At 38.0% G+C, this 18257-nt stretch overlaps 1 protein-coding gene across 2 annotated transcripts in view; it reads left to right on the forward strand.

Moving 5' to 3' along the window:
• btbd11b (BTB (POZ) domain containing 11b) overlaps window positions 1–18257 on the forward strand; it is a 148155-nt gene that overhangs the window by 90882 nt on the left and 39016 nt on the right. For both annotated transcript variants that reach the window (XM_028449418.1, XM_028449419.1), the window contains exon 2: window positions 7051–7212. In XM_028449418.1, coding sequence (XP_028305219.1) covers window positions 7051–7212 — 162 coding nt within the window. The remainder of the gene's footprint in view (window positions 1–7050; window positions 7213–18257) is intronic.

Below are 18257 nucleotides of genomic sequence, written 5' to 3' on the forward strand. Positions count from 1 at the left end.
ATTAAAGTCTATAAATATAAAGTCTATAATTTACACTCTGCAGAGCAGCTAAAATAGTTGGTGCAACATGTTGCTCCCACATCATTTCTTGTAGAGAGTTTCTGGATGAAGCAGTCATTGATTCACACTAATTAAGTATGTTTACAAGAAAACACTTCCTATGTTTATGGAAAAAAAAAAAATGCATTGCCCAAATGTTAAAATGGGAACAAGACCGGTTTTAAACTATTTAGGATGTAGTCGAACATCCAGCCTTAGTTACTTGACAGGACTGTGGTCTTTTCTGGTCCGACAATGTTCTTCCCGTTGAACAGGGGATCTAATCCTTTATTATTTTGTATATACTGTGTGTATTTGGTTGGATTCTTTGTAGTAAAGCAACCAGAACCCCCAGGTATCTTTGTAATTATTAGACTTGTAGACTGATTGTTCTTTAGAGAGAACCAAACATTGACCAGGAGTCTTGGTCAGAGTCTAATTAGTAAAACGCAGAATGTTTTTTACGAGTTAACAAACTAGTTCACATTACTACTTACTTCATTACTTTGAGTAAATGAGAAGGGATGTAAAGATTAATCATGAGGAAGGTAAAAATCGATTCAACGGTGTCTCGGTTCACATCGATACTCTGAATTATTGAATCACAGTCCTGTAATTTCTTTTTTTTTTAAATACAGCAGAGGGCGCTATCTATTTAAAATTTGAAATTCAGGACGCACCACCGTGTTTTAAATCAGAAGTGTGGAAGCGTTTTGGCTTCCCCAAGACAAAATGAAAGAGGTGAGAAAGAAAGATCATGTGAAATCCAAGGTCAGAGGGGAACAGAGAGGAAAGTGAGAAACAAGAGAGAATGAAAGCCATAGTTTGTTTATTAATATTATTTATTTGATATGGGATTTGTTTTAAAGTCCAATTGTTAAGGCACAAAATAAATTTTCAGTTGCACTTTTAAAAAGAAAAGGAACTATTATGCAGTTTTGCATAGTTTACCGTAGAGCCAGAATTGAAATGAATCTTCTTCATTTGTACTATTTCTTCATTTATTTCATTTTTTTTTTTTCTTTTTGTCAAATATTTTTATTGGTTTTTACATTGGGAAGGTACAAGGCAAAAACATACCAGATGTGCATCAATGGTAACCCCTCAATTGGATCAAACTTGTTACAGTAGAGGGGCGCACGGTGGCTTAGTGGTTAGCACGTCCGCCTCACAGCAAGAAGGTCCTGGGTTCATGCCCTGGGGTGGACACTTGGGTCCTTTCTGTGTGGAGTTTGCATGTTCTCCCCGTGTTGCGTGGGTTTCTCCGGCTTCCTCCCACAATCCAAAAACATGACTGTAAGGTTGATTGGAGTCTCTAAATTGCCCATAGGAGTGAATGAGTGGTTCTTTGTCTGTCTGTGTTGCCCTGTGATGGACTGGCGCCCTGTCCAGGAGATTGGCACCGGCAGACCCCCGCGACCCTGTTAAACGGAAATAAGCAGGAATGAAAATGGATGGACGTTAGAGTAGAACACAACATAAATCCAAGTCACCCTTCCCTAACGAAGCAAATCATTCACTCACAACCATTCACACCACAGACAACAAGGTGGACAAGACAATCAAGAGTCAAGGGTTAAATAATTACAAAATAAAAGAAAAAAACAGAAAAGGGGGGGGGAATTTAACAATAACAAAAAGTAAAACAAGGAAATTAAAGGAAAATTAAATAAATAAATAAAACATAATCAACAACTCAGTTCATTGTGTTTCAGCTTCAATGTGCAAGGTATCTATATGCAGTAAAAGGTTGCCAGATTTTATAAAAGACCTGTAAGGAATCGTTCAGGGAGAATCTGATTTTCTCAAGTCTCCTGAATTCATCTATTATGTGTAGGTGGGGATGCATGCGTCCATTTGAGGAGGATGAGCCTCCTCGCAAGCAAGGTAGTGAAAGCAATAATATGTTGTGAGGTTTTAGGCCAATCAAGTGATGGGGGCAATCCAAAAAGAGCGACAAGAGGGTCAAGGTTTACCAATGTCGACGAGTTGGATCGTTCCCAACTCGTCGAAAATGGCACTCCAAATTTTATTTCATTTTTTAATTAGATTGCCATGTTTTGCATAATTTATCAAGATATTCTTTTAACAATGAAAGATAAAAGAAAATAGTACAGTATTTTTATTTGTATTTTCGAAGAAAGAAAAAAAATCTATTTTTCAGTCATCATTTGTCTACAGCCTCATTTTGTGAAATAAATCATGAGAGAATCATATCGTGAATCAAATCGTATCGGAAGTTGAGTGAACCGTTACATCCCTATAAATAAGTTCTTTTACTCACTCTTATATCAAAAGGTATTGCGTTACTGGAAAGAGTAACATTTGCATTACTTTATCTAAAAAAAGACCTATTCAGCCTTAATTTCAGTACCGTCATCGTATGGAAAATAATACAGTGCTGAGCAACTTGACAGCTTCCTTTATTTTCATTCACATCACATCATTTTACGTGTGCCGCCTGGACATGGTATCATGCTAGTTAAGTACCCATAAAGTTGGCATCTCAACTGTAGACATAGGCTGTATGTTTATAATATCATACATGATTCTGGCTTGAATAATTGAATCGCCTTTAGCTTAGAGTTACTGTTTCTACATAAGGGCTTTGAGCCTAGACACAGTCGACATAGATCAACAATGTTCTTGTCTTTGTCCTCAATAAAAAAAAAGAAATACTCAGCATATCTCTGTCTGAAGGATGTTTAAGAGGATGCAACCATCACTGCCTGTTTTGTTCAGAGTAAACAAACATGTCCACAATGCATCTCAGTGTGTGAAAACAAACAGGAGTAAACTTAATACATAGAACTACATCGCAGCTGACCAAAGATGAATTACTTTACCAATCTGCATACAAATAAAGGATTAATGCAACCTACAGTAACATAACAGAGCTACTTCATTTAAAAGTAAAATGTTTGAGTAGTAGTTACTGTCAAAAGTCATTTCCCAAAACTAACGCATGTTTGATAATACTTCATTATGGGCTGAGATTTGTGCCACTCAGGGGCGTAGCACCACATTTTGGGCCCTGGGTAAAAACCATCTCGTTGGGCCCCTACTGCAAGTTTTAATATGTACCTTTTTTTTGCCCAGAAACAGGTATTCACATTTTTCCCATTAACCCAGAAGTTACCAACCTGTTTTGGGTCGTGACCCCATATTTATATCACAAATGTCCGGTGACCCCGGAGACTTTTTTTTTTAGCATTAGTTTTTGATCATGTTTATTAAAGTGTGTTATGTGTGATACATAATAGCCAGGATGAGTGACAAAGTGACAAGTGTGCCACCTTAGATATTTTTACACTGCATTTTATTTGAACTAGATTTATAGTTGAAAAAGTTAAAGTATAGGATACAGTTATTTGATTTTTATTGTGTTTGACGTGTTTTTGAAAAACAATAATTAAAAATATTTTAAAAATAGAATTTTAATCAGTTTTTACCTACGTTTTTTTTTTTTTTTTTTTTTTTTTTTTTACCAATTACTAGAGACATATAAACCCCATTTTAATTCCAGGCTGACCCCAGATGCGGTCCTGACCCCAAGGTTGAAGAGAAACTGCAATAACCTATTGACTCCATATCCATTGCGTGTATTTTATAAACCTGTTCTATATTTTAGTGGTTTATTGAATATTGTGTTTGTGACATAATTTTGCTACAATTTAAGGGTTTTTTTTTTTTTTTTTTTTTTGAGGGGGGTGTTCGTATAACTAACACACAGGCAAAGCAAACGTGTACAAAGGTTAATAAAAGGTAAATACCGATTGATTAGAATCATGGGGACACTCACCTATTTAAGAGTTGGTATCAGCAAAATTTAGCCTTCAAAATATTTTTTTTTTTAAAATAACTTTATTTCCAATTAAGATTTGACATGCAAAAGGAATGTTCCAGCATTTAAATGCACGATAGTGCACGTAGTTAATTTCAAACTAAATAATATATTGCCTAAAAAAAGATGTGAGTGTTTTAAAGCTCACCTCTGAAGAATTGAGTAAGCAGCAGATTTCCCTCATTTCACTTTCTCTCCCTTTCTTTGAGTTTTTGGCCTGGTTTTGTTTTCTTGAGGAAGGACATGCTGCTGTTTATCGGCTCCACTGCACATCCACAGTTCAGACTACCTGCTGCAGTGCGCAGCACATGTGGGTCGTACCATTTGCCTGTTTTAAAGTGGGTGGTAGAGCCCTGATGCTGCATCAATAACTGTGTTTAGTGCAAAACTATGCTTAACAACCAGCTTATTTTCACACAGAGCTCTTTTCATTCTAATGTAAATAATCAATTTTTTTTTTTTTTTTAATGCATATTTGTACATATATGTAAAGCAGACTTCTGAGCCCCCACCCCCCCCCCCCCCCCTGCCTTGAGCCCTGGGTACCCTTTACCAGTGACGTGCCATGAGCGGTAGGGTAGGCAGGGCGTTGCAAATCGAGGCCACCAATGTCAACACCAATGACAATTCCGTATGTTTTATAAGTCATCTCAATGCACTTATCAAAATATAGAATTCATAATAAGAAAGAAAAAAAAACCAACAAGATCCACATGAACAAGCATTTAGCCATCTAACAAAATCAACATCATAAACACCATTAAAGAAACATAAACAATTATTTAATATAGCCTCCATACTTTCCCAACAACATATATCTCACGACACGGCAGCACATCTGTTGTTTGTGTTGGAAACACAGAAACACGGAGAAAAAGACAACAACAACAACAACAACAACAACAACAACAACAACAACTCGGAACAGCCTCGGTGAGGCGCATCCACAAAGCCAATCCCACCATTCACTGTAGAAAATACCATCAATTTTCTGACCTTTGCTGAAGGTCTGGTAGCTCAGGTGTTGGTCTCCCATCTTTTAAAAGCTGTCGTTTTTCCTCAAAAGAAAGTTTCTTTATTGTCTCTAGTGCTGTCATCCTGCCTGTAGTGTTATCCCGCCCACTAGCTAGAGAACGTAGCAGCTGCCACGTGCTTCCAATTCACTAATGCACTGTGAACGTACGTATAGCATTTAACACAGCACGGTTACATCCAAAGGCAGCAGAGAGAGCTGCCTATTTACGTAAATGGTTTTCATCTTAAGGAACTGACTGCGCATGTGCAAACACATAAAAACACGCTATGGGAACAGAGGCAGAGCAGCAATGTGCTTTTGGGAGGGGGTGTGGCCTCATCCTGCCTTACAGCGGAGTGAGACTGTGCAGCGTCTCTGCCGTACCAGGAAATAGCAATGTTTAGTCATTTGGGCTATGAAAAGCATAAAATGCTGACACTTTCAAACTTATACTGTACTACTTACTGTAGGCTATCGGAAATGGAAAAATAAATAATTTATAATTATATTATAATTAAAACAAATAATCCAAATATCAATTCACCCTTGGGTAGGCACTGCTTACCTTGCCTACCCTGAATGCACATGACTGCCCTTTACCCCCCCAGTCCGATGCCCCTGGTGCCACTAGAAACTGAATTTGAATAGTTGCTATTGAATTTGAAAGTAACAACTTGAAATTGAATTTACCATTTTGAAACTGAATTAATCACTTGAGTCAGTACAATCCAAAAATTCAATATATTTCAGCTTCTCAAATTCAGATTCACTGCTGCATGCAACTCAATTTCACTACACGGAGACACACTTCCGGTCTGCAAGGTTGAGCAATCAATTGCTGATTCAGTTTCCAGTGGCACAAATCTCAGCCCATACTTGAATATGTCTGTGCAAAAGGAACAACCGAAAAAGGCAAAGTTAAATAACAGGTTTTATTATTTTGTTTAGGAAATTCTGTTTAGGCTCTAAAAGTTTCATTCAATCAGACATTTAATCATACCCTACCCACCTGTCTTAATTATTTAAAAGCGCAATTTGATCATTTTCTTGAAGTAAGACTCTGGAGTAATTTTAGTTTATTCTTCTAAAATGTTAGTTTACCGTGCTTTAACTCTGAACCCACTCATTTCTCTTTTTATAATTTTCAGACTTCACTCGTGAAAGGAAAACAATTTACCCTCTAAGTGATGAAATGAAGAATGTCAAATTTCCTGCTGGCTGCCTATGCATTAAATTAACTGTGTATTATTAGAAAGGGTGCATTTAAACTAAAGCTGCTTTCTGTGCATAATGAGTGAGGTTGAGCGGAGAGCTGCTGCTTGTTGTTTTTTGATGAGTTGACAACTTGCAAACACTGTGAGGTGTAATCAATAGAAACTGTGTCCCTTCACTCTCAACCAGGAAGAATAACTGACACAAAGAGGTGTGAATAACTAAAGCTTACATATTATTATAACTTTTTGGAAAAGTCACTGACATGTAACAAAAGGGTGTCATTATGTTGCATAACCACACTTTTCTTTTTAATGAATGTACTGTACATACAGCTTTCATCTGTGTTCATTCCCATTATTAGCAAAAGTCATTTTGTGACGTTTTGTACCAGTTTTATATGTTTGTTTTGCACTGACATAATCAGAGTCAATGTAGAATTGTGCTCGTTTTATGCTGCTGGTGTTGTCCACCACATCACTGATTAGGGGTGTGAAAAAAAATCGATTTCATGATATATCGCGATTTTTTTTTTTTTGGGTGCCGATTTGAAATCAATTTCTTAATTTAAAAAATGTATTTTTTAATTTAAAAAATTTATTTATTTTTTTTTTGGGATATTTAATCAATATTTTTGTGTATTTGTGCAATGTTTCAGTGGTGGTTACAATGCTTTTAATGTGTTGCAATGGTTATTTGATATACTTAATTTTATGATGGCAGTGTGTAATCCCTCCAATATTTATGTTTGCACAGGCGTTTTATTTTCATATCATCTGTTCAGATCAGTGTTTAAACTGACACAATAGGAGAAATTATTTTTTCTTATTTTTGTACATTGTCAGTAACTCAGGATGATTTATCCCTAATGTTCTCACTTAGCTGTTACAATGCCGTCAACACTGATGCATTGTTTTTTTTTCTTTCCGCCCTCCTTCAGGTGTACTCAGTCTTCCTGAAGGCCTGAATCTTCAGCGGGAACAGCAGCCGCAGCCGCAGCGATTGGGAAAGGGTGGCGAGGGAAACGCCTACAGTCAAGCCGAGCTGCGCTCTGTTGAACAGTGCTTATTGGCCACGAGAGTGGGCAGCGTCTCTGAACTCAGTGAGTTTTTGTGTGTGTGTTTGTGCTCCAGGGAGGGAAAAGAGTCAAAGTGGGACCCCGTTAAGTGCTCATGATATACTGTGTAGTCAGTGTGCCCTTGAGCTAGGCATTAAACGGCTCCCCTTTACACATCAGTTTGATGAGAATGTGAGAAATACAGGGCATTCCTTGCTGCATCCTAAACTTTTTAAAGTTTACTGCTTTTCATCAGAGGTGAGTTTCTGTACTTTAATTGAGTATTTATGTTTTTCGGCGACTTTTTACTTTTACTCCTTACGTTTTTTTAAACAAATATCTGTACTTTCTACTCCTTACATTTTAAAATGAGCTCATTACTTTTAAGACCTCCGAAGATGACGTCACGACGTAAAAAGATCCAAACCAACAACCGCGAAGCTGCTTGTGAAAGGTTTTAGTTTAATGGTTAACATTTTCAAGTTTTAAAAAATGTTCATCTCTGGGTTTAATTAAACATTTGCATTTTTTTTCTTGAAACATTTTATTGACATAATAATGAGTGCTAAATTCTCCAGGTGTTCATAAAGGGCAACAGATTTCATTTATTTCCATGCACCAATATTCTACAAGTTCTTAACAAAATAAAAGATGTAGAATTTGATGGTTTAAAAACCCTGTTTTATTATTAGGGATGTCCCGATACAACTTTTTCATTTCCGATATGATCCCGATATTGCAGCCTTGAGTATCGGCCGATACGATATTGATCCGATATCAGCATGAATCATACATACTTTTTTCTCTCTCTTTTCTTTAATAAAAATAATAATAATGACTTATTTTGTAGTGTGGAATATTAGAAAAGGTTTGATCAAGTGATGTCACTCAAACAGAGAACAATAGTCAGCAACAGCAGGTATGAGAAAAACTGACTCATTTATTATTTACCAATTGGTTACATACATTTTAACCTTCAACATAATATCTACAGTATTCTACAATTGAATAAACTAACTACAAAATTTATTTGAAAAAATATATAGATAAATAAATCAGAAAATCCAGAAATTTGACTCCGACATCCGATATTTGTTTTCAGGCTAATATCGGAAAGAATGTTCAATATCGGATCGGGACACCTCTACTTATTATTGAAGGGAAATTTGTTTTACTAGATTTAGTAGCATGTAGTTTTTTATTTTTACTCAAGTAAGGGAGCAACTTCAATACTTTTACTTTAACCAGAGTCATTTTTTATTCAAGTATCTATACCTATACTTTAGTACTGAAGAGTTATAGTTTTGCCACCTATACTTTTCATACTATTTCACATAGGTCTCAGAAGCCCAACAAATCGTATTTGAAGTTTATTTCCCAAAACTGGGAACGTGGTCTTAAAATTCGCTCTCATGAGCTCCCCTCAGACCAGACTGTGTCTGAGTGTACTTCCGGGTATCCAAATGAGCTGTGTCTGGCCACGCCCTCTTCTCGCCTCGCACTGGGAGAGGAGCGTTCACACATCTTATGTTGAATGTCTCCTGTCATAAGGCTGTGCAATGAATCAAAATTCAATTATGATTTTGATTATTACATTAAACAATTACAAAAACAAAACAATTGAGAAAAAAAGATTATTTAAAAAGATAATAATATATTTATATATATATATATCTGTTTATATGCTAAATAAAAGAAATTCCCACAATTTGAATATGTACAAAGAATAAAGCTTGGCACAAGACTTTAAACCGATCTGATCGGCTTTATCGGATCAGCCAATATTTTGCATTTTATGCAATTAATGTGATCTGCTATAATGTCTTAATTCGCCAGTCCAATCAATGACGTCATTGTCGTGATAAAACTTTCTGTAGATGCTCCCATTACATTGTATTATTGTCTCATTTACACCGAAGAGTTGTTTGCTTTATGTGACAAGGCCTTATTTCACTCACAATTGTGCACAAAGTTGAAAACCTATGAGCGCTGAAAATGTCTTGGAGGGAAGCGGCTGAGCACCGGACTTCTTCGCCAGTCTACTGGCTCTGAAAGCGGGGTCAGCGTCTGCTGTGTGTGTGTGTGTGTGTGTGTGTGTGTGTGTGTGTGTGTGTGTGTGTGTGTGTGTGTGTGTGTGTGTGTGTGTGTGTGTGTGTGTGTGTGTGTGTGTGTGTGTGTGTGTGTGTGTGTGTGTGTGTGTGTGTGTGTGTGTGTGTGTGTGTGTGTGTGCATGTTTGTATTGTTTATTCAGCCCGAGCATGTTAAAAATGAGAGTCCTAAAGCACAGCAATGCCTCCCGTTTACCTCCGCTTTCATAGCGGACACTTCTGTCCATTTCAGGGTGATGGTGGACACAGAAGCATGCGTGTGTGCGCCCCAGCCCTATATTCTGATATTATTTTCTCTTGTGTGTCAATGGACACAACGTTAGCACCAGTAACTGAGCAGTTAACGTCACACTGACATTTTAACAGCCAGCAGCTTATACTGCTAGTTATAGGCTCATACAGTAAAAGAAACATAAAATTATATGAACTTACATCTTCCACGTTTGTGCTTGAGTCCTGAAGTGTTGACAACCAGCAAAGATAAAATCCAGCCACTGGATGCAACTCAAAATAAACTTTTGAGTTGCATCCTGCCTTCACCACGTTTGTTCACCCACAAAGTAAAGAATGAGGGCGGAGCTCACCTCCCTACAGGGACAGAGGCAATGTTAGTAGGAGGAGTTATTCCTCTTATGACATCATAAACAGAGCAAACTCAAACTTGCTTGTCTAGGGATGGAGGAATCATACATTTTGACTTGAACCTTTACATCTGCTGAGAAACTGGACCACAAACATTCAACCTGCAGTGATTATTATGTAGGTCTCATTTAAAGTTTCTTAAAAAAAAGTAAAAAGAAAACTTTTTACCAATGAGAGGATGCCAAAACATGTGAAAAAAATATTCACAGTATACAGTATAGAATGTATCCTCATATATCCTAAAGTGAAAAGTTCACTGAGTTCCCATCACGGAAGCATCAGATTTATAAGAATATTGTTAATGCTGCTGAAAATAGAAAAAGTTGCTGCATCAGCAACAAAGTGAGCTCTTCTTTTTTTTTTTTTTATCATAATGTCAAACCTTATTGTTCTTGCTGACGACAGTTGAGTCCCTTTGAGGCTTCATTTAATTCTAAGAATGATTGTTTTTGTCCTAAAACTTTTACCCCTGTGAGATGCAATGTCTCCATATTTTACACTGAGGCATTTTATTATCTGATGTTTTTATTTTTGTATCTGTTTCTATCTACTGTAACATGATCAGGAGTTATTTCACTAAGTATAGACCGGAGCCATAGGACTATTTAGTTTTTGGTGTCATAATCTTGGCCGTGTGGTGGTCGCCGGGGGCCCCCGGGTTGCCCGCTCTTGCTGCTGGCCTGGCTGCTTCCGGGGCCCGGGGGCGGCTCGTGGGTTTTGCAGTGGCGGTTCTTGGAAATACATTTGTCATGGATGCACTGGCCTTGGGCTGTGGGATAACACTCATACTGGGCTCAACCACAGACACGTTGTTCCCAAATACCTGTTTTATGGAATTTCCACTCACTTCTTCCTCTGCTCACAGCCACCACCATTATTCCTAAGCCGCACACTGGTCACCAAACTGGCTTGATAACACAACAATAAGCACAATATACACAACCACAATTTCACATCGCATCACTTGAAATCTATCGACTACTCCCCACCCATTCCATTTCCTATCTTGTATTCCTCTTCCCTGTTAACTTCCCCACCCCTCTCCAACCCCTCACCTTGGTGTAACACTGCCCTCTCTTTTTTTACATCCTCCCTTTAATAAAGTATTTCTTACCCTTCCCTAGGGAGGGCTGGTGATGGTCACAATTATGCAATGAAATAAATAAATGTATTTAATTGCAATAACAAAATATGCATTGCTGTTAAAAGATTGCACTTCTTGTAGTGTTAACCTTCGACAGAATGTGCAGACAAGAAAAAAAAAAAAAAAAAAAAAAAAACAAAAAGAAAAAAAAAAAAAAAATAAAAAAATACATAATTTCCTGCTCTTACATATTTAGTGATGAAATAACTATTATTTATTACAAAATGTCAGTTAACCAGTGACCAGTAATTACCAGTTATCATATAAATGGTTTTAAATGATCCGGTTTACAGTACGTCTACAGTAAAGATTGTTTGGATCTAAAATCCTTTAGCTAGTGGACTCCTAATCATCCAGGGACCCCTGTTTTAGAAACTGAAATCCCCAAACTTCCTTAATCCACTTTTTACTTGAGGTATCCTAAAAAATATTTTAAACTTAGCTTCTTTGCTGTCATACAATTTAATCATTGAAATGAACAAAAAAGCTTTATTACTTTATTTATTTCATTACTTTACTTTGTTGCTTTATCTGCATTTTAGCTTCCTATTATGTGTTTGTTGCAATAGTAATGAACCCAGTCAGTGGAAATTGCACAGCCAACAAAACCCGTCATTCTTTTATTTGAATGATTGATTCATGATTAATTCAAAAGTTAATTGAATGTTTGTCCACTCACATTGCAATCATCGCTCAATGAATAATAAGCACCGCAGTGCTTTCTGAATATGGTGATGCAGTGTAAAGTCATTTGCATAAGCTTTCAGAGTTGGGTGTTTAAGTAATAATAGGCTTTTTGTATTACTGGACCACATATTTCTTGGAGATTGTTTGTTTCTTCTTGTTATAAAATGTTATGTAATTCGGGGGTCTTCGGGAACTTTTCACTTCATTTATGATTGAACTGCTGCAGATCTGCAGTGACAAACTGTGCAGCATTTCGCTTAAGGCTGCAGTATGTAAGGTTTTTTTTTTGACTCCATTTGATCAAAAATCCATTATCACCTATGAGCATTGTTGTAATTCAAAGTGTGCTGAAACGACAGTACACTTTTACATCTTTCTACATCTCCAGGAGTGTGACGCGACTTTTCAGCCAATCAGAGATCTTTTTACAAACACAGTGCTCCATAAGCTGTTTTGGGGTGTCATTATTGGCTGGTCAAATAAAGTTGATGCGTGTTCACGTCCTCTGTAAAAAAGTACAATGGCAAACATTCCAGCAGGAGGCGTTAGGCACAACCTTTACGCTGCAAAGCAAGTGGAAAAAGGAAGACTGACGTGATGAAGCAACAGTCTAAAGGCACAAACATACTCGGGCAGAACGGACACATGGAGGTTTGCTGACTGACCTCCGTGATTGCGTAGGGGCCGCAACACGTACTGGTGTCAGAGGGAGAGTGATAGCGGATGGGACACGTCACATGTGAATCTAAAAGAAGATTTTCCAAGGTAGCAAGAACCTCGTCTGTCTGGATGCAGAGTGATGTCTAAGCGGCAGCCGGGATCACTGCAGTTGCCTGTGTGTGAGCTGAGTCTCTAAAACACCAGAAAACTCTCCAATAACACAAGATAAAATCTCTATATTTGTTACTAGTCTCTATTAAGGAAAAAGTCACTAAGAGCTCTACGGTTGGGGGCGTTCACGGGGATAAAGGTAAGGGATGATAGGTTTCAAATCAGGTAGGGCAGGGGCAAGAGTGGTTGTTTCTATACAAGTTTCACAATTCTACATACAGCAGCTTTAATACTCGACTTTTGGGCAGCGTTACGCGGCACACATGGCACATCCAGGGGCCAGTAGTTTTTTTCCCTTACCAATTTATTATGGTAACGCATGGTGCACCTCAGGTTCTCCAACTGGACCATGCCTGATTTTTAGAAAACACCAGCAACAGCGCAGGGAGCAAATGAAGCTCATTTGAGAAAGCAGGCACTGAAGTCAAAGCAAGGCACATAAGGGCCCATGTGTTCCTATTTGATCGTATTAGCTGTAACTAGAGAATCACGATGCTTATTTGAAGTGATGTGTTGTTTGCTTTTTGGCTGCAACTCCAAATCATCCCATTAAAATGTTGCCTCAACTGACAGAATAATTACCTCTCAACAAAGGAACGGACCAGCTTCATGCTAAAGGGACAAAACAACTCCCAAGCAAAGTCGTACCGAAAAGGTTGTAGGGTTAGCCAAAGATAGCATTGCTTTTATATTAAGTGTAAACACTATCAGACATTTCTGCCCAATGTATGCTTTGACGGGTCCAGGGCAGAGCTGCAGTGATGAGGCAAACAGTGGGTCCCCTCTCCATGTTGTATTGATGAGGTCAAACAAGGACTCATTCTGTTTTGTCGATTCTGCAAACACAGGGTGAGACAACAGAGCCGCAGATGGATAATAGGAGAGCTTAGTCCAGTAGTAATGTTATCAACTCTGGAGAGGAATTCTGTAAATAACTACAGGACATCTTGCAGCTGAGGCCAAACTGGAATGAATAATTGAGGAAAGCAGATTGGGCCACAATAATTGCACTGTCATTGTGAGTGAGCAGTAAGAAAGCGAGACAAGACGAATGAAAGAATAAAAGATGGAAAAGTCTGCCAGAAAGACTGATGAGAGCCAGATTTTCATAATACAATTTTTTTGGAATACAAAATAGGTCTTGCTACAGCACAGCATAATTCACCGTTTTGTCCTGGGACAACCTTGTTCACTGACATTTAAGCTCTTACTTTGAAGGGTTGGCACTGATTTACTTCTTTACTTCTCATCTTCACTGATGCCAAAATGGCCAATTAGCATATCGGAAATGACACAAGCGCAAATTTCTCAATCTTCCTCCAACGCTTTTTTCCTTCATGCTTCTTTCACAGTTTAGTGGAGCTCAATAGGTTGGATGGAGAACACACTACACAACAAAACATCAGAATCAGAATTCCTTTATTAATCCCAGGGCGAAATTGCTGATGTTACAGCAACAGGAGAAAAAAAAATCACAAATAAAAGAATAAAAACTTTAACAAAGACGAAAGAAAGAATAAACGATAAATAAGTGTATAATTAAGTAAAAGATAGGGATCAGATACCCACACATTTAAGTAAAATTAGGGATCAGAAACACACACATTTACATTACAGTAGTAGAAAATAAAGTAAGATAGATACTACTACTACTACTACTACTACTAATAATAATAATAATAATAATAATAATACAAATTATTTACAAATGTGATACAGATATTTACAAAAAATAATACAAATATGATTTAGATATTTGAATGAATGAAAAAACACACATTTAAACCCATCTATGAGCTAATTCCTGATTATGGGCACAACTTTTTGCCCAATATATAGATATATGGTCATACATTTGTTTTTAACAGATAACAGACCCTAAATAGTGCTTTAGCAAAGTATTTTTCAATATTTAAATAATTCTAATTTTTTTGGTCACTTCTCACTCGCGTCAAGTTGACATTTTGTGTATTATTATACAGTATTGGATTGTAACTCACAGAGGATCCGGTTCGGCTCTCATGCGGAGCTGGAAACTCAGCTCAGTACAAAAAACTGCAATCCCATAGATTGGCATACGAAATATTAACCTAGCTCCAAATAGTCTCGTACCAACATGACTATCTATACGACTTGGATCGTAGGGCTGTACTAAAAGTGGAACAACGCGGAGGCGGCCAGCTGCTCTCGCAAAGCTTAAGTATAAATAGAATATATTAAGATTTATTATTAGGGGTGCACCGATTACTCAAAATCCTGACCTGCCGGTTTTGGCTGATTCCGACACCTTGAATCTTCCAATCTAATTTTTTTGCAAAACATGTAATAACCGTGAAACAATAAAACGTGTTGTTTTAACTGCACAGGAGGTAGTTATATCAAATGTAAATGTAAAAGTTCAGAGCATTGCTGTCCAAAATACTCATTTATATAATTTCCTTAAATTTAATCTTTCATTTTTCACATTTTAAAAACAAACAAAACTTGTGCAACAGGTTACACTACAGACCTGTTTTGAGCTCTTTGGCAAAAGTAAAGTGCACAGCAGTATATTCGACCGATCGATCAGTGCGTCCTTATTTATTATTATTATTAATTTAGTATAATTTAAGCAAATATGTAAATATATGCAATCATTCAGGCCCCTCGAGCATTAGCTAGGCCCTTTATACAAGTATTAAGCTGTATGGCTGGGTTCCTGTTTGAGATCTATAGATCTACACACAGACAGAGGAGGCTGATCAATGTTATTTTCTTTTATATTTTTTTAATTGTATCAATCCATCCAATTTTTACACTCCAAATTAATCAAATACACACAGTGCATGAATTTTGGAAATTAAGAACCGTTCATTGTGCAGAAGCAAAAATTGCGACAATAAATGAACAATTACCGGAAAACTTTGCATTGTTTGACACTTACCGGTATCTTATATTACTATACTATATAATTTCAGTGCACATTGCTGCTCTCTTGTTATGTGACCATAATTCATATCGTCGCTTCCCTTCACTGTGTCTCTTTATGACTCCTCAGAGACTGTTAAAATAACCAAGAAAAGCAATGCTGTACGACACATAGTTTGTGATTATTATCAGGGGAGTAAAGTGCATGGCTTAGTGCCATATCAAGTTTCTATGGTTTCTTCTCACAGTTAAATTAAAAAAAAAATGGGCAAGTTGGGTTAATCGGACTCTCCCAATTGGTCTTAGCTGTGAATGAGCGTTTAAATGTGTTATGAGTGTACTTATGAGACCGGTGAGGGTGCATTCATTGGCCTTCTTGATTAAAAGAACCTGAATCAGCATTGCTTTTATGAATGTGCTTCCTCTACCGAGACGTGACAGAAGACGTTGCTATGTCCACCAGTGCTTTCTATCACAACATTCCAAGATGACTGATTGTGGCAGCACTTAAAGCATATAGTTTTTCATGCCATTTTCTCTGAAGGACAGGCTTACATTTAACCATCAGCATTGAGCTTCGTGGAGTGTTTCCGCTCAGTGGGGGTTTCAGCGCACGGCCTCAGACCTGACTTCATGTTTTTAGACTTTGATAAGAAAGAGAAGAATTGAAGAATAAAGCAACGATTGTGGGGCAGAAAAAAATTGATCAGTGCAGTCGTTGAATTGTCAGGTTAGCAGTGTTACTTAAGGGACACATTTCTTGCACATTTTCCTCCTCCAAATCACCAGAATGTAATGGTAACTGTCCTCCCAAGCATTATCTCTTATGGCTTGAAAATGTAACCATTCACACTCGGATTCTCGCTATAATTTTTCTTAAGTGTTTTCAGCTTACAGAACACTGTTTACTTTGTTTACCTGCAGAAGAAAACCTGAAACGACCTTGATGTAACACCCGACTGAAAATGTCTCTCACCTATTAATGCTCCAAGGAATACAATCAGGGCTTCAAATTAACACACGCCAACCCGCCAATTGGGGGTAAAAATGAACTTTGGCTGTTAACATTGTAGCATTACTAGCCATTTTGGCTGGTGAAGAATTAAACAAATACCACTGCGTCTGTTTGAATTTGCAGGCTGCAGAAATGATACGACAAGTCATTGTTGCCAGATTGGGCTGTTTTCCATTAAGAAATTTGACGGGTTTTGTGTGTTGTTAGACTTTAAAACGTAATGTATATCTGGCAACACTGCTTGCTTTACTAATCCTACATTTCCCATGAACACTATGTTGTGACGTGGCATCCAACAATTGGCTACGTGTTTACGTTAGCGTGATTGTTATGGTTTGGTATCAGAAGACAAACGGAACGGCGCAAAACAAACAATAGGAAATTAAAAAATTAAGAAAATTAAGTAAATTTAAGCTGTAAAATGAAAACAAACAAACATGTGGAGATATTTAGAAAACCTCAACTGCTAAAAAGGAATGCTTCTGCTGACACAGGGGGAAATGAAGATGAAAGAGGATCTGAAAAGAAGAAGAGATTGAGGAGTTTTAATACTAGACGGATGTTGGGTTGTGCGTGGCTGGTATTCAACCATTTGTTCACCTTTAAAATGTGCACTATACGGTTTGTTGGGAGTGGGATTTGTTCACATTTGAAGAGCATACCTGTTAGTAAAACATTTTTTCTGAAAAATGATTTCTTCATATCAAAAGACTGTGTTGACTTTCTTTCAAATAGAAGTTCACATCTCCCCCAAGCACATCTCCAGTCAACTTAAGTATATGTACACAAAAGATTTGAGATATTCAACTGAAGTAAAATATTTTACTTCAAGGAACTGAGAAATGTTTCACTGAGCTTTAACAAAATAAAGAATCGTGGGCTTTGCTAGCCATTGTGTTCTACTCGTAATACTGAAAATATAAAAAAATATTATCAATATAAGTAAATAGTTACTCAAAATGTCTGTTTTTCTAAGCTTTTTGAGATGGGCCTTAAAGGCACACTGTGTAACTTTTGGCCACTAGGGGCGCTAGACTGGTAACTTTCACGCAAGTGCCCCTATTGGCCACAAGCGTCGCAGTACTGTCACAAAAATCAACAAACAGTCAGTCGGACCAGCCTCCCTTGTCTTTTGATTGTGTATGCAGACAGTGGTTGACCTGTAACTTCAGGATAAGGATTGGCTCTAAGGGCTGGGGTGCAAAGCGAGGCTGGGCTCGTGCCACGGCTACAGTCTATGGGCTGGAGGATCACCGCCGCCCTCCTCTCCCCGCCGCTCTGCATTCCTCGCCGCGTCGGTGGTGCTCCCTCCCTCCTACTCCCTGGCCTTGTCACTGTTGTCAGCCCCCTTTGCCGAGGGTCGGAGGGGACGGGCGACTCGGGCCGATGACTGCGGCAAGGCCGAGCACTGGGTTTCCGACTTCGGGAAGAAGAGTGCGGCAGTGGCGGCTGCTCCTCCAGCCCATAGACTGTAGCCGTGGCGCGAGCCCAGCCTGAGGGCCAATCCTTATCCCGAAGTTACGGATCTGACTTGCTGACTTCCCTTACTAAAGAATCCACGTTTAACTGAACTATTGCGGCGATTAATGCATCATTAACCCAACACAAAACTACCATATTGTGCTCTTTTGGCTTTAAACGGAGGCTAACTCGTTTCAGCTGCCCACAGCAATGGCGCTGGGTCGGGAAATGCCCGTTTGTTGTGACATCACGTGGGAACTATGTATATCTGAGCCTGTGGTCACGTGACTGCCGT

This window comes from Gouania willdenowi, chromosome 6, assembly GCF_900634775.1.
Source record: "Gouania willdenowi chromosome 6, fGouWil2.1, whole genome shotgun sequence".
In the NCBI taxonomy this organism is placed as follows: domain Eukaryota; kingdom Metazoa; phylum Chordata; class Actinopteri; order Blenniiformes; family Gobiesocidae; genus Gouania; species Gouania willdenowi.